Below are 23,052 nucleotides of genomic sequence, written 5' to 3' on the forward strand. Positions count from 1 at the left end.
ACGTGAGTTTTCTTTTTAATAACTTTCTCATACCTTTTTTCATCAATTTTGATGATCATTATTTTAATTTTCCTTTTCTATTCCAGCAACCATGGGAGTTGTTGATGAAATTCCCAATTTCCGTGGTTGGGTAGGAAAATTGTTACGTACCGCTCCGATGGACAATAGATCTTGGAAAAATCTCTCTTATCGTTTTGGCTGGAAAGTGAAAACTCACTCTAAGAGTTTTTCTTATTTTACTCATTGTTTTCTTCAGAAATTATTTTGATCCTTCTTTTTGTCAGGATTTTCCATTTGAGGCGTAAGTGCTGAGGCCATCACAGCTTCCAAAATTTCTATGGAAAGGGACCAAGAGATAATTTTAGGTTCTTCATCAAAAAGGAAAGCTTTTGTTAATCAAGACTCTGGGGAGGAAGAAGAACAAGATGAGGGCTCGTTGATAAAAAGGCCAAGGGCTAGAAGAAGAATTATTTCAGATGATGAAGCATCTCCCCCTTAGTATATTTCTTCCACCGAGCCTGTTGATGCCTCGTTGGTGATTTTTGATGACGATACTCCCGTTGCTGCTCATGTTTCTGCTGAACAGCTTTTTGCCTGCGGGTTTGGTAGTGAAAGTTTTGGGCCAATTTCTGATGTAGCACCCCTTGCTTCTTTTTCTACACATGTTCCTTTGATACCCTCTTTACCAGTCGTGACTGTTACCGTTGCTGCTCCTCCCCAGGTTGTTTCTACTCCCCAGGCTGTTTTTACTCGTTCTACAGTTTCTCCTTCTTTAGTTCCTACTTCAACTATCCATCATACCGAGGTTGGTTCCTCAAGTAGAGGTGAAACTATGAGGCAAGTTACCATTGAAGTTCATGCTGAGGGTAACCTTTTGAGAAAATCAGGTCGAGCTGACGTGTGGTTGAAACCTTTGATTGGTCCAGTTGAAAGAGCTAAACTTGATCGCCACAGTTCCTTGACTTTGATGAACGATATAGTGCATGCTTCTTTAAATGTATCCCTTTTTCAAACTTTACTTTACTTTTTTCCTATTTTCAGGGTTCTCATCTTTCCCCTTTTTTTTAGGTCAATCTAATTGGCACGAAGATGATGAAGAGCGTTTACCTCTCAGAGCAATTAGCGCGTGACTACCAAGTGGAGGCGGATAATTGAAAGGAACAGTTTGAAAGTCTTCAAATCGACATGGAAATATTAGAAGAGAGTAAATGTACCTTAGAGCAACAGGTAAGGGTTTTAACTTCAGAGTTGGCGGTTGAAAAGGCTTCATCAAATCAAGCAGGTAAAGAGAAGAATCTTCTTGAAACCTCTTTTTCCAAGCAACTCTCCAGGGCAAGTGAAGAGATCAGAGAGTTGAAGGCTCTCTTAGATAAGAAAGAAGCATATGCTGGTGAACTCGTGCAGACTCTGGCTCAAATTTAAGAAGACCTCCGGGTATCTTTTGATAAAGTTTGTTCCTTAGAAATTTTACATACTTCTCTTCAAACTACTTATGATTCTGCCTTGGCTGAGAATGAGAAGCTAAAAAATGATATTGCTGACTGGAAAGAGATTATGAGATTCTAGAAGATAAAACCGCAATTGAAGTGAGTTGGGCGTTTTTAAATTCTCGCCATGATATCCTTGTTGAAGTTAGCTAGGAGAATTTTAACTTGGAATCTGAGTTAGCCAAAATCAAAGAGACTATTGAAAAAACTCAGCAGAGCCAAGACTTTTCTTCTCCCGTGGATGAAGCTTCTGGCGATGTTGAAGATGATATGGGTACCCCAATTCCTTCAAGTCAAATTGAGCCTGCTGCTGCTGAAGACCCTGCTTTGGTTCCTTCTTCAACTCCTCAGTGACAAGTCAATGATGTGTGACTTTTTTTTTCTTTTTCTTTGGTGGAATATGGTTGCAACCCTTGGTCTTTTTTTAGAGTTTGAAAACATTAAGTCCCCAAACCTTTTTCGGGGCATTTTGTATAAGCAACTCTTAGTTTATGACTAAGTTCATACTTAGTTTAAACTTTTTAATATTAAGAAGTTTTCGTAGCTATTTTTGAACTTCTGTCTTGCCTTTATATTTAAAGACTTATTCGATAATTTGCACTTTTATTTTGTAAAATGCTTTCTTAATTCCATGAATGTTTTAAATCAATCATGAATTTTATAAAAGAGGACCGTTTTATATTCGACACTTAATGAAGAAGATGTCTCAGCGTCATAATAGTGTTACTGTACGATAAAAGAAATAGGAATACACATATTTTTTGGAATAACCTAGACAAGTTTTTATTTGAATTTTGTCAATTTCTACCTCACATGTTTTTAATGAATTTTATAAAAGAGGGCCCTTTTATATTCGACACTTAATGAAGAAGACGTCTCAGCTTCATAATGGTGTTACTGTACGATAAAGAAATAGGAATACACATGTTTTTTGGAATAACCTAGACAAGTTTTTATTTGAATTTTGTCAATTTCTACCTTACATGTTTTTAAGTAACTTCTATAACTTTTTCGTAACTGTTTTCCTTACAACAAATTTCAAAAAGAAAATAACACACAGGTTTTTATTTATAACTCGTTTCAGTACATTGCCTTTAACCTAACTATGATAAGGTTTTTCTTTGGCCTTAGCTTGTAACTTTGCTCTGCACTTGACTCATTCAATGAGTAAACTTTTTAGGCTTGAACTTTGATTATTTCCCAATCTTCTTTGCCTTCTTTATACATATGTCCATGTATATTATATAGTCCCCCAAGTGTTTGAGCTTTGAAGTATGAATCTCGAGCACTTGATTACTCCTCTTACTCGGTCCTTTTCCTGTAAAGGAATAAAATATACGGGACTCGGAGGTACGATAATAGATGAAGACAGCTTAACCCGTATCAATTTCTATTAGAATAGGTGTAACCCTAGACCGAAAATTTTAATTTATTCCACGTGCCTTGCAGGCCGTGATTCATCATTTAGTACGGGCTAGCTTTTTGCGTATCATCTAAAATCGTTAGTAAAATTTTAACAATTCAAAAATAGAATTTTATATTGAGGATACCTGACCATGGGTACTCCTTAGAAATAGTATCTCTTCAGGTGAACGACATTCCAATGTGAAGGTAATATCTTGCCATCCATTTTTTCCAACTCGTATGCTCCTTTCCCTGCAATACCATGAATCTTGTAGGGTTCTTCCGAGGTTGGACTTAATTTACTCGCATTGGCCGCCTTCGTGGATTGAAAAACTTTCTTGAGTACAAAGTCCCCAATCTTGAAGTATTTTAATCGTGCTCTTCGATTGTAGTATCGTTCCATGACTTGCTTTTGTGCTGTCATTCTTATTAGTGCAACTTCCTTTTTCCTTCAAGTAAATCAAGGTTTATGCTCATTTCTTCTTCATTGGATTCTTCTAACGTTTGTGTATACCTCACGCTTGGCTCCCCTATTTCAACTGGATTAAAGCTTCAACTCCATTTACTAATGAGAATGGTGTTTCTCCCGTGCTTATTTTCGTTGTCGTACGGTATGCCCATAAAATATCAGGTAACAATTCTGGCCAATTGCCTTTAGCTTCTTCTAATCGCTTCTTCAAATTGTTAACAATAACTTTATTTGTTGATTCAGCTTGTTCTTTACCCGCCGGATGATAAGGCGTAGATGTAATCCTTTTGATTTGCCAACTTTGAAAAAACTCTGTGATTTGTGCGCCTATAAATTGCGGGTCATTATCACACACGATTTCCTTTGGTATACCGAATCGACATATTATATTTCTCCAAATGAAATCTCTGATCTCTTTTTCTCGCACCTGTTTGAATGCTCATGCTTCCACCCATTTAGTAAAATAATCAGTGAGTAAAAGCAAGAATTTTACCTGTCCTTTTGCTTGTGGTAGTGGACCCACGATATCTATTCCCCATTTCATAAAAGGCCACAGTGCAATGATCGGATGTAACAACTCCGCTGGTCTATGCATGTTAGTACCGTATCTTTGGCATTTATCACATTTAGCCACAAAATTTTCTGCTTCTTCTTCCATTTTAGGCCAATAATAACCTGCCCTAATCATAGTTCTTATCAGTGATCTTCCTCCGGCGTGATTCCCACAATGCCCCTCGTGTATTTCTCTCATTACATATTCCGTCCGAGAAGGCCTGAGGCATCTTGCCAAGGGACCACCGAACGTTTTTCGATAAAAATTGCCTTGCTTTAAACAATATCGAGCAGCCTTTTTTCGAAGCACATGAGCTTTCTTCTTGTCTTTAGGGACGGTACCATACTGTAAAAAAGCAACAATATCGTTCCTCTAATCCCAGGTTAAGTTATTAAAATTTACCTCATTTTTGTCTGGATCGAGTACTGAATGAAACAAATGAATTACGGAAGCATTTTCATTGCTTGCCATGTCTGCCGCAGATGAGAGATTGGCTAGGGCATCTGCCTCGACATTTTCATCTCTTGGTATCTGTGTGACCTTCCAGGTTTGAAATTGCCTAATCAAATCCCGTACCTTCTCTAAATACTGTTGCATTCGTGCTTCCCTGGCTGTATAAGTCCCCAGTATTTGGTTAACTACAAGCTGCGAATCGCTTTTGATTACAATCTGATTAATGCTGAGTTCCAGTGCCAGTTCTGAACCTGCAATCACAGCTTCATACTTTGCCTCATTGTTAGTTATAAAATGACATTTAATGGCTTGTCGAATGGTTTCACCTGTAGGTGGTACCAAAACAATTCCTAAACCTTCCCCCTTTACATTAGATGAGCCATCAGTAAATAAGGTCCAAATTCCTGGATTAGATCCGTTGAACACCTGTAATTCTTTTTCTGCTTCTAATTGCATTCCTTGGCTAAAATCAGCCACAAAATCTGCTAACACTTGAGATTTTATCGCGGTTCTAGGCTGGTATGTGATGTCATATTCACTTAATTCTATAGCCCATTTGGCTAACCTACCTGACAACTCATGCTTGTGTAATATATTGCGTAATGGATAAGCAGTTACTACAGCAATAGGGTGACGTTGAAAATAAGGCCTTAGTTTTCTAGATTCCATGATTAGTGCAAGTGCAAGTTTTTCTAATTGAGGATACCGCGACTCTGCATCTAATAATGATTTGCTGACGTAATAAATTGGAGATTATTTACCTTGGTCTTCACGAACTAAAACAGCACTTACTGCTACTTCGGAGACAGCAAGATAAATGAGCAATTTTTCCCAACCTTTGGTTTTGCGAGCAACGGCGGATTTGACAGGTATGTCTTCAAGTTTTTGAGTGCTTGTTGACACTCCTCAGTCTATTCGAACTGATCTTGCTTTTTAAGAGATGAAAAGAATTTAAAACACTTTTCTAATGATTTGGAAATAAATTTCCCTAAGGCTGCAATTCTTCCTGTCAACCTTTGCACTTCTTTTTTACTCGTAAGCATGTCAAGAATTTCTTCAATGGCTTTAATCTACGAGGGATTTACTTCAATACCACAGTTAGAAACAAGAAAACCCAAAAACTTACCTGATGAAACGCCGAATGCACATTTCTCAGGATTTAGTTTCATATTGAATTTTCGCAAGATCTGAAACGTGTTAGACAAGTGCGATATATGGTCCCCTGAATGTTGAGTTTTGACGAGCATATCATCTATGTAGACTTCCATAGTCTTTGCTAAATGTTCTTGGAACATTTTGGTTACTAATCTTTGATACGTTGCACCAACATTTTTGAGACCAAAAGGCATTACTTTATAATAGTAAGTCCTCATGTCTGTTATAAATGAAGTTTTTTCTTCATCTAGGGATCCATTTTGATCTGGTTGTACCCTGAATACGCATCTAAAAAGCTTAACAACTCATATCCTGCAGTAGCATCAATTAGTTGATCTATATGTGGTAATGGAAAAGAATCTTTAGGACAAGCTTTGTTAAGGTCTGTGTAATCTACACAAACTCGCCATTTACCATTCTTTTTCGGTACTACAACAGTATTAGCTAACCAATTAGGATAGTTTACCTCACGGATAGACCCAATTATTAGTAATTTTTGAACCTCATCTTGAATCACCTGATTTTTGAAAGTCCCTTGCTTTCTCTTCTTTTGTTTGACAGGTGGATATGATGGGTCTTCATTTAACTTGTGAGTCATTACTTCCGGTGGTATTCCTGTCATATCAGAATGGGACCAAGCAAAACAATCCACGTTAGTTTTCAAAAACTTAATCAACTGACCTTTCATGTCGTGGCTTAGGTTAGCCCCAACGTAGACTTTCCTTTCAGGCCATTGTGTAAATAACTCTACAGCCTCCAGTTCTTCAATCGTTGTTTTGATATTTTTATTTTCCTCTAGTTCTTGAATGGAATCGGGCCTTGAGTCCACATCTCTTCGCCCTTGTTCAGTTGAGGCTTGTGTTGTGGTGTCCTCAACTGGATTCTGTAACTGCTATTTTTCTTCGTTTCTCGTATTTGAATCTGCTACGGAGTTGATGTTCCTAGATGTCTGTTGATCCCCACGAATTTAACGTATCCCCCATGGTGATGGAAATTTAATAACTTGATGTAAGGTAGATGGAACGACATCCATGTCGTGTATCCATGGCCTCCCGAGAATCATATTGTAAGCCATCTCCATCTCTACTACCTGAAACTTTGTATCTTTGACAACCCCTTCTGCGATTGTAGTAAGTGTTATCTCCCCTTTCGTCACAATGCTAGAATTGTCGAATCCAGACAAAGTATGTGCCTTTGGTACTAGTTTATCTTCAGCTTGCATCTCGTGCAGTACTCTCAGCATAATAATGTTCACAGAACTACCTGGATCAATCAAAACTCGTTTCACATTAGTATCATGTACAAGTAGAGACATTACCAGTGCATCGTTATGTGGAGTTAACACGCCATCCGCATCTATATCATTAAACGTAATGCTTTCTTCCTCTAAAACATGTCGTACTCGCTTCCTGTGGGTAATTGTGACTTTGGAAACTTTATTGGCTGTTGTGTACGTTACACCATTGATTTCTTTGCCCCCGCTTATAACATTAACGGTCCTTTTGGGAGAAGGAGGTTTAGGGGACTCCTGCATGTTCTTCATATATGCTTGCTTACCTTTCTCACTGAATAATTCAATGAGATACCTTTGCTTTAATAGATGATCAACTTCGCCTTTTAGCAATCTGCAATCTGCCGTTTTATGACCATGATCGTTGTGAAATTCGCACCAGTGATCAGGATTGCGCCTGTTTGGATTTGATCTCATTTCTTTTGGCCAACGCACCTTATCGCCCATGCCTCTTAACACCGCTACCAATTCTGAAGTGCTGACATTGAAATTGTAACCGCCAAATCTTGCCTTTAAGTTTCTATCATCATCTCGAATTTCATGTGAGTTTCGATCGTTCCCAAATCTCGATGACAAACCCGACTCTCTATTTCTAGATCTACGATCGTACCTTGAATTATCCTGCTTTGATCGTGAGTCTTTTTCTACTGGGCACATATATGGTTCGTACCTATTTTTATCGGATCTTTTTTTGTTTTCTGAACGTCTCGAACTTACCTTCTCCTCTTTCTGAGATCGGGAGATAGTGTCTTCTTTTATCCTCAGCTTCGTGTTGTATCTGTTGTAACGTCTTCCAGGTTTTTGCTGGAAATTCTCGCAGACTTTCCTTGAGTCGTCTCGTGGCTTCTGAACTTTTCTCATTCAAGTTACTGGCAAAAGCCATAGCTGCCGAATTATCTGGTACGCGTGGTAACATCATTCTTTCACGCTGGAACCTATCCACGAACTCCCTAAGCAACTCTGAATCTCCTTGCTTGATTTTGAAAATATCCTCCATTCTCTTTTCAACTTTTTGAGCTCCCGAATGTGCTTTGATAAAAGAATCTGTAAGCTCAGCAAAAGAATTTATAGAATTTTCGGGCAAAATGGAATACCATGTTAATGCACCATTGGTGAGTGTTTCACCAAATTTTTTGACCAACACTGATTCAATTTCTTGCTTGGTTAAATCGTTGCCCTTCACACCAGTTGTGAATGCAGCCACGTGATCTCGTGGATCAGTTGTACCATCATACTTTGGAATATCAGGCATTTTGAACTTCTTTAGGATTGGCACTAGAGTTGCACTAGGCTTCCATGGTTGTTGTGAGTACTTATCCATGTCTATTCCTTTGATTACAGGTGGTACTCCAGGTATTTGCTTTATACGGTCGCTTTGCTCCTTGAGCTGCTTCTGCAAGGTTAGAACTAAATTTTGTAAATCAGAATTAACTATGTTACCCGGCTCGCCATCGTGAGACTCGCTTGGAGTTCCACCAGTTCCTGAGTTAACGAGCCCAGAACATGGGTTTTCCAAAGTATTCTGATTCGGAGTTGGTGTTGGTTGTGCAGTTGGCAATTGGCTGGTAAAAGCTCGGAGGGCATTGCTGACTTGTTGAGCAATGAGATTTTTTAAGGCATCATCAAGTGCTTGTTCGTTTGCAACCTCATTATTTGTTTTAGAGCCATCTGGAGTTCCTTCTCGTGACTGACGTTGTGAATCACGCGGTGAGGGAAGTGGTGTCCTATCACCCGCATCATTCTCCTGATGTTGAGTATCTTGGTTGTTGTCGTTGTTATTCGACATGGTAAGTTTTGATGAAAGAATTGATTAAGAAAGTAAACGATTATCATATTCCCGTAACGGAACCAATTTGTTTAACCAAAAATAGTAATTTCGGTCAAAGCTTTATTTTAGAAGAACTCGGGTTACTGATAATCAATATATAAAATGAATAAAAGAAATTGACTCTGATAATAATCAGCAGAAGAAAACAAAGTAAATCAGTATATTTCTGTGATATTTCGTGTCCTTACAAATGATCAATCTTCTCATTTTATAGCTATTTCTAAGTGGTACGTTTCGTTTCTTCTATAATTGAGCCATTATTGTCAATTAATGGCATTTAATGTAATGTTGCAATCATCAATCATATTTGATTCAATACAAATTCCTTAACGATTCTGTATTTAAAGACCAATAGTTCGCATCCATTCCTTATTTTCTATCAGATTCATTCTCTTCCGTCATAAAGAGGTTCGAGCACCTGCCTTCCTTGCCTTTTATCTGAATGACTGTCTGTGCCTGTTGAAGCTCGTGTCTCTTTGATTATTCTTCATCACTTGTTCTTTTTTAACTGGTCTACGTATCATGACATGTCATCTTATAATAAATTCTATATATAAACTTAATTTTTCCCGATACAAGTACACTGGGCTGCCCTTTCTCATAGGCATGTGGTCATCAAGAAAGTTCAAATTGGCCGTAACTTGTTATGAAAGAATAAGACTGACTAAAGATTGCCCATTTGTCCTGTTCGGCGTTCATATTCAGCTCTTCTTGTCTTTATCGAATCCTATTCTCAGTTCTCACTTTGCGGCATTCGTTTCATATAAGGAGAATGGAATGTTGGAGCCTAGTAGCCTTTACTAAAGACAGTTTCAAGATTTCAAATTAATGAGGGCAATTCGATGCATAAAATATTATGCGTTCACGTAGCGTTCGAAGAAGGGACTGTTAGGACCGAAAAATAGATTTCATGCGAAAGCTAGTAAAACAAACATTGAACTACGATAAATCATACAACAAAAGAAAAATATATCAAAAGAGACGCAAGCATATAACGTGGTTCAGTCAACTGACCTACATCCACGGCGGAGATGAGCAATCCATATCGAGAGAACAACCTCACGAAGAGGCAAAACACAAGTGATACACTAACACTTGTCTCGTAAAGTTCTCCCCCTAAACACGACTCTCAAACCTCATATGGCTACATTGTGGATGCTACTGAATGAGAAGGAAGGATCCTCAATTTATAGAAGTCCAAATCTTTTCCTACAAGAAAAGAGACTAATCAAATATGAAAGAATTATATTTTCCTTCTAGGAAAAGAAAAATTCAATTATGGTAAATATGTTGTCATTTCCTTCATGAGATAGGAAAACCAATTATGATAAAAAAAAATTTGGACAAACACCTAATAGGGACGCACCCCAAGAGGTGTAATATAGACAACCTACTCTAATGCAAGCACTAGTGGTTATTTCTTAAGTTCGAACCTGTGACCTATAAGTTACACGAAGACAACTTTACAGTTAGCTCCAAGGTTCCTCTTCTGAAATTTTTTTAATGCAGAATGCTCATATTTTCTCTGGAATAATGGTTAATTATAATCATGCACGCGACTATTTAAGTAATGGAATGAATAGATGTAATACTAAGAACGAAATTTTGTAGATTTAAATCTGAATAAACACAAATAAAGATAATTATCTATGATAGCATAAATAGTAAAAGGTATTCTATGTTTGGCAAAGGAAAAATGTACAAAAATTATCTTGCATCACCTCTACATGTAGACAAAGGTTCAAAGCCATTGTGGAAAATGCGTGTTGAGTAGGTTTGATGCCTTCACACTTCCGAAGCACACATTTTCTTACTATGCTATTAAGCCGAAAAGCCGAAAACTTGTATGGGTCAAAATCTATCTTTAGTCGAGATGGTATTTGTAAAATATTTTTAGAATGCCACGCGTTGAAGTAATCTAATTATCAACGAAGGCCGCAGTCGAAGAGTTAGCAAGACTGAAGTCGAGGAATTGTTATTAAGGCTGAGGTCGAGCATCCTTAATAGAGCTATAACGGCTTGTTTCGAGATAGGACATAAAAGAGAATATTCTAGTGAATATTCTTTGCACTTGTACTGTTAAGGTTTTTAGGAACATGTTCCCTTTAAAAAGAAAGAGACACAATGATATGGAACATCACATGTGATATTTATTTGTAAAAACTATACTTTGACTTTAGAGAGAGAATCAGATCTTATTGCAAGCATACAAACACGATCTTTTCACTAAAATTCTTGTCTACACCTTTTTCCACGAATAACTCAAATATTCAAAGGATTGTCCATCACTCATTATTGTTAGAAAGAATTCTCTGATTCCATCCTTTTTTGGGTGACTCATTAATTCTATTTACTTAAATATCATTTATTACTATTCATCAATATTTAATGATGTATTATTTCTTTTGATTCCTTGAAAATTGATTGTATGCTGCTGCTGCTACTCAAGTATACCTACGTTACATTTATTGCACATCTGAGAACTCCATCTTTGGGATATTATTGTTAGCTAAAATTAACCCTCATTTATATAAATTTAATTAGTTGAACCAAGATCTATATTTTTTGGTCAAATAAAACTATGATACTTATTTAGTTGCAGATATAGTTTAGCGTAAAAACTTTGCCTCCTCGAATGTTTACACAAAACCATATCAACTTATTATGTATAATGAATTAATGAGATGAAAATATATATATTAATTAACTCTAGTTAAGTGAAAATAACCTACGTGCGAAGATATATCATGTACCTATTAGTTTGACGTGCCGCGCATTTTTACTGTTTATATTATAGTTGAGCACACATAGAAAAGAACAATAAATGAAGACCCCAGATGGTCAAATTTCTCATAATTGCAGTCCAAAATGAGACATACAAATGTGCTGGTTATGACAAGGCATGGAGTCAGCAACAAACCACCTTGTCTAAAATTTCTAACTGTTGCAGCAAAAATAATTGGCAGCTTTTGACAACAACATGGTACCGTGGGACTTGGAAAGAGACATCCGAATCTTGAATAAGCTAATTGGTACTATCATTAATCAGCCAAACTTTGTCAAAAACCTCGTACCTTTTAAGTATTATATAATATAAATAATAAATTAACTATGTAATGAAGATTAAAAAAAGCAGGGGTTAAAAGAGACATATATATATAGGGTTAATAGAATATAGTACCACATTAAAAGTGATATGAGAATCAGTGAAAAAATATTTTTTTTTATTTCATTTGGAGCAGGTTGTTTGGTTACATATGAGGAACTAGTACATTCATCTAATCAGCTTTCTGGAAATGCAATATTCTAATGTGATGTTAAATAAAAATAAAGATGCAGAGCACTAGGCTTCCCAATATTATTGTAGACCGGAAATGATAGCCGCAGAAAGCGCAACAACAACAACAAAATCCAGTGTATTCCCACAAGTGGGGTATGAGAAGGGTAGTATATACACCGGAAATGATAGCCGCAGAAAGCGCAACAACAACAACAAATCCAGTGTATTCCCACAAGTGGGGTATGAGAAGGGTAGTATATACGCAGATCTTATCCCTACCTTTAAAAGGCAGAGAGGCTGTTTCCGGTAGACCCTCCGCTCATGGGAGATAAAGGAAAGGGCCAATGACAAGCAAACCAATCGGAGAATCAAGCGAAGACGCACAACTAGCACTAGTTATTACAATTAAAATCGAAGCAAAGGCAACAACAAGTAATAACAGAAACCCGGAAAGGCGAAAAAACATAAAGACACCTAGTGGTGTACTATGGCTACTGTAACAAAACAAAGAAAAAGCTCGACTACCTAACCCTCTATCCTAATTCCCAGCCTCCACACCCGCAGAAAGCACAAATATTGAGACAATATATTGTAGAACGAGTTATGTCGTCCTCCAGACACAAAGAAACAAATAGATTTAGAGGAGTGTACTTAACAAATATATGCAGGGCTTGCACTAATTTTATATTTGTTCTGAAAACCACATAGTATTGAATTGAGGATGTATGATATGAGTTTGAAATTTCACAATAAGGTCTTTCACCACTATGCTTTCCTGGGTAAAACAGCATTACTTACAGAAGAAAAGAAAAGAAAAGAAAAGAAAGACCCAACCTTCTTATTACCTATAACTTATACATTTGAACAAACCAATAATAATAAGAATTCAAGCATTTAACAGAAACTTTAAGATTTACCAAACCAACTTTTCAAAATTGCTTCTTCATGTTCAACTCACAGTTTCATGCCTGCGAAGTTCTAAGTTGCTGCTTCAAATTTTCAACGGGGAACTGAGAAGAAGTTTCTGTGAAGCTAACTGCAGGGGCGGATGTCATTGTTTGATATTGAGCAGCCAACTGGGGAGCTAGCGGCTGAGTGTAGTACATCTTTGTATGCGTAGGATCAGCAAAATCATATGCATAACTGGCAGTAGTAGCTGAAGTAGGAGGAACCGACTGAGAAGGATGATGAATCTGAGAGTAGGCCATATATTGTGGCTGATGCTGGCCTGAAGTGATCTGAACAATTTGTGGAGCTGCTGCACCGGCACTTACAGTTCTGTATGGACCAGCAACCATTTCAGGTTTAGTTGTCGGAGGATTTCTAGCCGGATTGTAAGCTGCTGTGGGATTGACCATTGTAGGAGGAGTTTGGGGACGGGCAGAAAGCGCTGTTTGAGCAGGCTCAGTATAATTTGTTTGTTGCAACGGCAAACTGTAACCTTGGGAAGGTCTAGCAGGAATAAAGTAAACGGGATACTGGTGCTCAAGAGCCGGGTGTTGTTGAGGATGAGTTTGGTGCTGTGAAGGGTACATAGGATAATAAGACGCCATCGGCACAGGGCCAGAAGGCGTATGCTGCATATACTGTCCCATATGAACAAACTGTTGGGGTTGATGCATTTGCTGTTGATGATCATATTGTACTGGCAATGCATATCCACTATCCAAAACTTGCTGTTTTACCTGAGCCCTTCCAATCGAATCGCTCATCTTTGGATCAACGGAATTACCAGAAATCCTACCACTCCCAGACTGGAATTGAACCCCTGGTTCTTGATAAAGGTAATGCATTTGCCTGGACAAAGGATTTGTCACACTACTCTCACTGCATCAAATTGAATCAAGATCCAAATTCAGACCATTTCATTTACCCATTTTTTTAACACTAATAAGAACTTGCATTAAGTAAAAGCAAATTTCTCAAGCAATTTGATATGTTTCCACAAACATATAATTTTAAGTAACATATGCTGTTAACGACTTTACACGCTGTCGGTCTAATTTAACCTATTATAACATGTTATTTGTTCGAGCCGTGGAATCAGCCTTGGAGCAACGGTCAAGTCGTCTTCGTGTGACCTATAAGTCACGGGCTAGAGCCGTGGCATCAACCACTGATGCTTGCATCAGCGTAGGCTGCCTACAACACACCCCTTGGGGTGCGGCCCTTCACCGGACCTTGCATTATTGCGGAATACTTTGTGCACGGGCTGCCCTTTATAACTTCTTATTTGTTATTTAATCCAGGTTAGCAATCAATGCTACTATTAAATAAAATTACCTGCAATTACTTTTAAGTCACTTGATTGCATAAATATTTTTGACGTAAAGTCAGTCCATATGACTTAAAGTAAAGATCTGTTAGACAATTTACCTAGAAACTGAATCAGGGGAAGGCAAATCAGATGGGACAACAAGCTTTGGTTGCAGCTGAGGAGGCAGCTGTATCTGTTGCAGTTGCACGCCGGAAACAACCGTCGCCGGCACTAAAACAGGCGGCGCAGGCGGCGAAGATAAACCCGCAAATGCTCCTTCCTCAGGCTTCTGCGTTACTATCCCAAGAGTCATCTGTGAAAATTGCTCCTCAAAAGTTCCACCCTTTTGATTCTCCTCAACATGAACCTTTATCGGCGGCAAATTCATAGAAGACATTGACCCAAAAGACGACGTCGTTTCAACCATCGGAGAATCCGGCACCGATTGAATAACATCCTGCGCACTAACCTTAACACTATTTTCACCATTTTTCACCTCTAACTGTCCCTCCACGTCATTTTTAACATTTTCCACGTCATCGTCCAAACCCAAAAGGTAATTTACAGACGAAGTTTCAGAAAGCACCGTAGCAGAACTCGCACCATTTAAAACATTAACGAACCAATCATCAGATTTCGTTAAACTTTCTCGAACCATTTCAATTGTCTTCGATTTAATTAAACTTTCTCGAACTATTTCAGTTGTCTCAGTTTTGCTCGGAAATAAAAACAAACGAAGCCGAGCGACTTTAGAAGATGATGAATTGTTCATATTCATGTTCATACGGTCGTATTCGTCGATCATGTTTTCGAGGTCTTCATCGGAAGTAACGGAGATAAGTGAATCAAGGTCTTCATTCTGAAGCTGATACTTTAAACAAAAGGGATGGCCGCCGAGTAGGGTTTTAGAGAGCTTAACAGAAAGGTCGGCGAGAGAGGTGTTACGGTCGACGGCGAAAATGCGGGTTTCGCCGCCGACGTAACAGAGAGATTTATCGTGGGGACGAGGGATTATGTGCCCGCCGTAGCTGCACATTAGCCGGAGCTTGCCGCCGGCGGTGGCGGCATGTGGCGGCTGCTCGTCCCAGGATTCTGTGTGGCGGGATCGCGGCGAGGAATTTGCTGAGTCAGCATAATTGACGTTTCCCGACGGCGGAACGGCGGCTGTTGTGGAAGTTGGGCCGCCGGAAAACGGTGGAGGATCCATTAGGAAAGAGAGTTGAAAAACGTGAGAGAAAAAGATTTGTTTTGCCAGAGAAGGATGTTTTTTCTTTATAGTTTTCCAGCTGTTTTGTTAAAAAATTTAAATTTTCCATTTTTTAAAGAGATTAAAAAAGATTTTATGTTGATTTTTTTGTACTGTCCATATAAAATCTAGACACATAAATGCATATACAACATGTATGTATGTACGTTTGAGGGCCCCACTCGTACATATTTCTCTTTGGCCCCCACCCTATGGGCCCTACTTTGTCTAATCTCAAAAATAGCACAAAGACAACTTATAAGTTTTGGGTTTAACACGTTTGAATAGATAAATCCTTTAGACTCCTTTCGTTTACTTTTACTTGTCCACTATTAATTTTGTATACTCTTAAAAAATAATAAATAAAATATTTAATTTATTATGATACCCATATTAATTGGTGTATAAAACTAAATGGATTTAAAAAATTATTTGGAATGAATAATTAATGTTAAGGGCAAAACAAGAAAAATAAATTATTTTAAAGTGACAAATAAAAATAAAATCTATTTATGAAATACTTGACAACTAAAAGGGAACAGAGGGAGTAGCTTATAGGAAGTATTTCCTCTTTAGTAGGCCTACACAATACGATTTCAGACAGTAAGTTTGGATATTAGAAGATTATACAACTGTAATTTGACATGATGGACACAAGTTATCGCTTTATTTTCTAGTTACTTATCAGGCTGGACAAGAGTGGGTTGCTCTAGTGGTGAGCACCCTCCACTTTCAATCAAGAGGTTGTGAGTTCGAGTCACCCCAGAAGCAAGGTGGAGAGTTCTTGGAGGGAGAGATGCCAAGGGTCTATCGGAAGCAGCCTGTATACGGTAAAATCGGAGGGTCTAATTTTCCATCGTTATAATGCCTCGTAAGCGTATTTCACAAGTTCGAGACTATGGTCGAGGTTCACCCTCGAGGGCTATCGACGCTCGACCTCGAGTCAGTGCAGACCAACGGCTATAATGAAAAAGTGGGGAGTTTCCAAGGCGCATAGCAAGAGCTGACAAAGTCTAGTGAGCTAAGTTCAGACCGGAATCATGACATCAACTAGCTGTCTCATCTCTATATCTATGTAATTAATGTATTTGTACTATATTAGGATTCCTCCTCTTATAAAAAGGGGATTCTTGTCACTTTGTAAAGTTATGTGAAAAATAAAAGACACAAAAACATTCTCTCTGCTTTCTAACATATTCTCTTGACTTATTACTTCATTGATTGCTCATATTTATTGTGTTCTATTCATTGTTCATCATTTATTATTTATTATTGGCCATAAAGAGCCATCACTGATTTTATTATAACTGTTAGTCTCCACCGACTACCCCCGATAGCTCCCAGCCGAGCATCAGATTCGACCCCGAGGCCCCCAAGTAGGCAAGCTCGAGGCCCCGATTATTAACCATTCGGTTTGATTATCACCTTACTCTCAAGCTCTTATCTCTTTCTAAGTCTTTCACATAACATCAATTGCCTAACAACTAGCATAAAAATAGATCACGTATTTTTAGAACCACAAATCAAATTTAATTGTTATTATTATATTCATGATAAATAGTTTGGCACCCACCGTGGGGCTAAAAATAATAGTGATTATTTTCTTGCTGGTTTCACTACGTAACGCAAGTTATCTTTCACACTTTTTTTGCCCAAGATCTTTGATTTCAGGTCAAAATGTCTAACTCAGTAAAAAACAATCTCGAGAACCATGGAGAGAACGGTGTGGATGTCCCTGGTGTTGGTGTACCACCACGAAACCCTGAGAACGCCCAAGAACCAATCCCCGTGGACGCGGTCTCGCGCGATGCTCAACACGTCGATGTAGGCTCCCACACTAATATGAGCGTGCACTAAGGAGACCAATAAGAATCTCACAAAACCCCAACTAGGGAAGAACGGGAGGTTAGCCTTCACGTTATTTTTGAAATGTTACAAGCACAACAGTTGGCGATTGCTCAGCTGCAAAGTCACCAGAAAACTCCCAGCACGGTAGCACCGGGCACGACTCCCCCAGTCGAGTAGTTATTGGAGAGATCGAGCAACAACGGATTGACGGCTGACCCCTCCATCATAAAGATGCTCGAGGACCTCACGAGGAGGATTGAATCGGGCGAGAAGAAGATAGAAGCCAACGACAAAAAGGTCGAGACCGAAAACTCCAGGGTCGACCAAATTCTAGACGCACCCCCGATCCTGAAAGGTGTGGATTCAAAGAAGTTCATGCAAAGGCCGTGCCTAGAGAAAGCGGCTCCCAAACCCATTCCAAAGAAGTTTAGAATGCCAGACCTTTCGAAATACAATGGAACCTCAGACCCCAATGAGCACGTTACCGCTTTCACTTGTGTAGTGAAGGGCTCCTAACTCTATAAACTCGTTTGCCATGCTGGCAGACTCTTTCATAAAGGCACATGCCAGTGCCATCAAAGTAGCAATAAGGAAATCTGACATCATCAAGATCAAGCATAGCGAGAATGAGATGTTGTGAGAGTTCGTATCTCGCTTTCAAACGGAACGAATGGAACTACCACTAGTCTCCGATGACTGGGCAGTACAGGCTTTCACCTAAGGTCTGAATGAATAAAGCTCGGTAGCTTCGAAGCAGCTGAACAGAACCTAGTCGAGTATTCCATTGTGTCCTGGTCGGACATTCAAAACCGATACCAGTCAAAGATCAGGGTCGAAGACGACCAATTAGGAGCCCCCTCGGGCTTAGTATATCCTAACAGGCTCCCGGCAAAAGAACCAAAGCCAAACAAAGAAAGATACCAACCATATATTGAAGATAGAAGAAATGCCCCAAGGCGTAACATACCCCGCAATGATCGGAGGATGGACCGAGGCCAGAACCCTAGGGGACTTGTCAGCAGAGCTGTGTTCAATAGATACATAGGTCCGACTGAGGCACCTTACTTGTCGAAATATAACTTCAACATCGACGTATCAGACATCGTATTCGCCATCAGTAAAATCAGAGACAACATTTAGCCAAGGCTTGTAGAATCAGATCCTTCACAAAGGAACCATAACTTAGTATCTGAATTTCACAACACACACGGTCATAGAACCGAAGATTGCCGACAACTACGGGAAGAGGTAGCCCAACTACTCAACAAAGGTCATTTCCGAGAATTCCTCAAGGACTGAGCCAAAAATCAGTTCCAGGAAAGAGATGCGACCAAAAAGAACGAAGCAAACTAGCCACAACATGTCACCCATACGATTTTTTAAGGTATCAGTGCCCTGCAGAAACCCACGGTCAGGAGAACGAAAACAACCCTCACCAAGAAAAAGCGAACTCGAGGCTCTATCTCAGCCCCATAACGACGCTCTAGTAACTTCTTATCTTGTGAATACATTTCGAATTAAACTTGTGCTTGTGGGTTCAGGTAGCTCGGCCAATATTATCAGGCCGAGGGTGACAAAACAGCTCGGACTGCTTGACCAAATTATGCCCGCCTCCCGAGTCCCCAACGGATTCAATACGACGAGCGAAACAACGAAAGGGGAAACCACCTGTGAGCACGTGATTTTTGCCCTATGTGAATTACTCCCATAAAATACAAGAAAAATAATTTTTTCCATTTTTTACAATTTTATAGGATTTTATGGAAATTTGTGCTAATTATTTGCATTTTTCTGTGCATGTTTATTTTTATTAAAAATCATGAAAAAGCCAAAAATACCATGCAGTGCATTTAGGTCATTTTTTATATTTTTAAGGTTAATTAGTCAATTATTTGCTTTATTAAAATTGAAAAATCAAAAATTAGTTTATCTTTTTGCATTTTTAACCTTTTAATTCTAAATTAGCAATTTTCTCTTTTAATTTAGGAGTAATTAATTTATTGTAAATATTATATTAGATAATTGGTTTAATTTTGTAAATTAATCTAGTTTAAGAGTTTAATTTGGGATTTTTATTAATTTAGGAAAAGAGAAACAAAAAAAGAAAAGGAAAAACAATTGAGTAAAGAGAGGGAATTAGAAAGGAAAAAAGGCTGTTAGGCCCAACTCTTTTAATCCAAAATTTGATCCTAATTTACCCGCCGGCTAGCCCAAACCCTTGACCCGCCTTCCCCGCGACCCGCCCCATTTCCCCTTAGTATATAAGGCCCTTATAAAATTTTCCCCAATAAATGAACCCTAGATCTCAAATTCAGAGACGACGCCTTACTATTCACTGTTTTCTTCACCTTAGATCCGTGTCCAAACTCGCCAAATTTCAGGAGAGTGAGCTCAAACTCACCTCACGCGACCCCATCTCACCACGTCACCGAATATTCTAACGGCTTCTCACATTTTTCCACCCCGTGTGCTGAATTCGTTGAAATCTCTGAGGAATAAATTCCGAAAAATAGGAGCCGTGGATTGATTTGAGGATCAATCCCCTCCTTCCATCTGTCTGAATTGGTTCTTAAAGAGATTTTCAAGTTTCGTGTATGTGAAGAAAGGAATAGAAGGGTCGAGATTTTTTTGAGAGGTATATATATCAGGTAAGTTTCTTTATTGAGGGGATTTTTTTTCTGGGATGATTTTTAGAAAAAAATTTTGGAGTCTGAGATTTGGAGAGGAAAGTTTGAAAAATCATTTAGTTTTCTTTCTGTTTTTTTTTTTGCGTTTTCAATTTCGATTCCGGAGAAGATGGTTTAGAAAATTTCCGTTTTGTTTGCTTTGTTCTTGGTTTTGTTTCAAAAGTCTGAAAAAATCGGGAAAAAAAAAGTTTTCGTTATCTTTCTTTGATTTCCTTCAAAAATGGAGATGGACTGAGCTGAGATCGAGTTGACTGTCCGAGTTTGAGTTCGTAGTTCTTGCATCCTAACGCATTGTAGCTGCTATTTTCTTGAAGTTTTCATTATCGAATTCACTTGTATTGGGTTAAAGGCAGAATTAATCTAAGTTTTTTGCAACTCAGGTTCATTTCATATCCTCCTCCTTATTGCTCGTGATTCTATGTTTGTGCGTGTTCGTATTCTATCATGGTTTAGCTTGAATCTTAAAACTCAATGTTTGTTTCTTCTGGTCGAGTTCTAAGCTCGTTTGGCCTTGGTTCAGGTCCATTTATGCTATTTTTTTTAGTTGAAAACACTCTCAAGTCATAATAGAGTATGCTGGAATTTATGAGTTTGCATCTCTTTGTTGCTGTCGTTTAAGCTTTTGTAGGATTGAATCAGTGAGTTTGAGTTTAGTTTCTTATTGAATTGTGACAAGCTGAGATTTTTGGTAAAGTCTGCTGAGCTATGTCGATTTTCTCTGATGTATTGTGGCTGAAAACGTGGTTCGAGTCTGTTTGTTGCCATTGTTTGGACTTAAAATTGAAGTTTAAGGTTCAGCTGTGTGAGCTGTGTTCATCTTTGAAGTTATGGGAATTAGAAAAATAGCTTATCATTCTACTTTAGTCCTAATTCATTGAGTGTTATTACTTGAGGAATTTGAGTTGAGTATTCGAGTTGGTAGCACCTTCGTATTGAGATCTGAGTCCGACCATGGCTGCTTGTTGAGAATATAATCTTACTTTGCATCAAAGTTTTGGGACCGTCATCGAGTGTATTTTAGTTGATAGTAGCTATTAGCGACTTGAATTTAAGCAGTTGTTCTGAAATTTGGTGAACTGAGTTAGCTTCTTGAATTAAGAATTCTTATCATTAACCCTTTAGCTTCCAGTTGTTTAGAATTCCCTGCACATGTTTGAGTTCACTGTCCATTTCTAGGAGGAAAGTTCAGCATGTTCACAAGTCGTAGTATTCAATCGAGGTGTAATTTATTGAATTTACTATTTTCTTAGTGGTTGATTATTTGCACTTAGCGTCTAGATAAACTAATTTTCTTTGGGTTGTACTGTTACTCGATCGCCATTGTAGCATCATTTTATCACTCAAGAGATTGGGGGTATGGCTTTTAGCTTTACTAAAGAACCAACACAATCAAAATCTGAATAGAGAAGTCAAAAAGAGGAGCTTTTGTCCATACAAAAGGCCTTTGAGTTTGATACGCCCCATTTTGGGTAAAGTTTGCATGGGAGGAAGTGCAATAACCTTTATTCATGTTAGTACATGAGTGATACTTTCTCAGTTAGTAGAGTCAAATTAATCTGAAAACATTTTTTCTTTCTTACTTTAGCTTCAATTTCTATTTAGATCCAGTTCGCGCTTTGAATTTCCTTATGTGTTGATATTCGACTGAGTCCCACACTATTGGGAAGGAGATAATGAAAAGAATTGCTTGTTAGTCCGTGGAATTTGGATTTAAACAGAATTAAAAATAAAATTAGCATGAGCGGACCCTCTTTCATTTATGTTAGTTTATTTGATTTCTACTATTTTTCCATACACTTGGGTAGGTAAACCTTTCAAGTGCTTAAATAATGAATCCGCACAACTACGGGTACGGTTCCCGTGACGTAGTTGTGACGCCTAATTTCAAATTAGTTTTAATATGAATATCTATAACTCATTTAGTTAAATAATTTTGAGGTGTGTCATTCGTACATTTGAATCATATAACCCATGGCCCTCATAAATATCATAACTAGCTATTTAAAAAATGAATCTCGTAGTTTGATTTAGGCACATAATTAAACTATCACAACTATGGGTACGATTCCCGTGACGTGGTTGTGATATTTGTTTTTTTTTTAAAATTAGATAAGTAGGATTATCTTTAGTTAGCCTTCAAAATATATACAAAACTTTTCATCAAAATAATTTGAGGTGCGCCATACACGAATAAAATTTATAACATATGGCCCTCACAAAGTTAGCCTAGAAAAATGCTTCGAACTTTCGTAGTTGCTTTAGGCGCGTTAATTAAATAATTGTCATGGCTACGGGTACGGTTCCCGTGACGTAGTTATGAAACTTAATTTCTAAGATTCGGGGGTACATTTATGTGACCCGGCCACAATTTAATCTTGTTAATAAAGTAAACACATTGTGGATCGGGGGTACGGTTCCCGTGACGTGATTCGAAACGTATAATTAAATAAATATTAGTATAATAATTGGGTTATTAAGAGCGGTTTAAAAGGAATAAAAATGCACATAGGTTTCAAAGATGTTTTAAAATCAAATAAATAGGCCAATAATAACAGTTGAGCGACCGTGCTCGAACCACGGAACTCGGGACTACCTAACACCTTCTCCCGGGTTAATAGAATTCCTTACCCGGATTTTTGTGTCGCGGACTATAAAACAGAGTCAATATTTCCTCGATTCGAGATTTAAAACCAGTGACTTGGGACACCATAAATTATCCCAAGTGGCGACTCTGATCTTAAATAATAATTCCGTTTCGATTGTCTCTTAAATTGGAAAAAGCTCCTTTGTACCCTTTCCGGGGTAGTAAAAAGGAAGTGTGACAGCTTTGGCGACTCCGCTGGGGATTAGAACCCAGAATCTCTGGTTCAAGGTTCAAGAATTCGAGCTTTGAATAATTATTATATTTGGCTTTTATTTATTATCTGGTTTTATTACATGTTTGGGTCTAATGTGTTAAATTCTGCTTTTTACCACTTTGATATTATCTGAACTGTATATAAACTGCTATGAAACCCTTCTCTTCTCATCTCCGGGGATGTGCACACTGGCGTGACTCCTCTTCTGTTAGTGTCATACCTTAAATTAGGAAGAG

At 38.2% G+C, this 23,052-nt stretch overlaps 1 protein-coding gene across 1 annotated transcript; it reads right to left on the bottom strand.

The window, feature by feature from the left end:
* Positions 1–12,628: 12,628 nt before the first annotated feature.
* On the bottom strand, positions 12,629–15,445 carry LOC104243320 (uncharacterized). Its single transcript, XM_009798500.2, has 2 exons — positions 14,297–15,445; positions 12,629–13,747 (listed from the first exon to the last, which is right to left on the bottom strand). Exons 1-2 carry the CDS (start codon positions 15,382–15,384, stop codon positions 12,883–12,885), a joined length of 1,953 nt encoding a protein of 650 aa, XP_009796802.1. The 5' UTR covers positions 15,385–15,445; the 3' UTR covers positions 12,629–12,882.
* Positions 15,446–23,052: the final 7,607 nt, after the last annotated feature.

This window comes from Nicotiana sylvestris, chromosome 10 (assembly GCF_000393655.2).
Source record: "Nicotiana sylvestris chromosome 10, ASM39365v2, whole genome shotgun sequence".
NCBI lineage: Eukaryota > Viridiplantae > Streptophyta > Magnoliopsida > Solanales > Solanaceae > Nicotiana > Nicotiana sylvestris.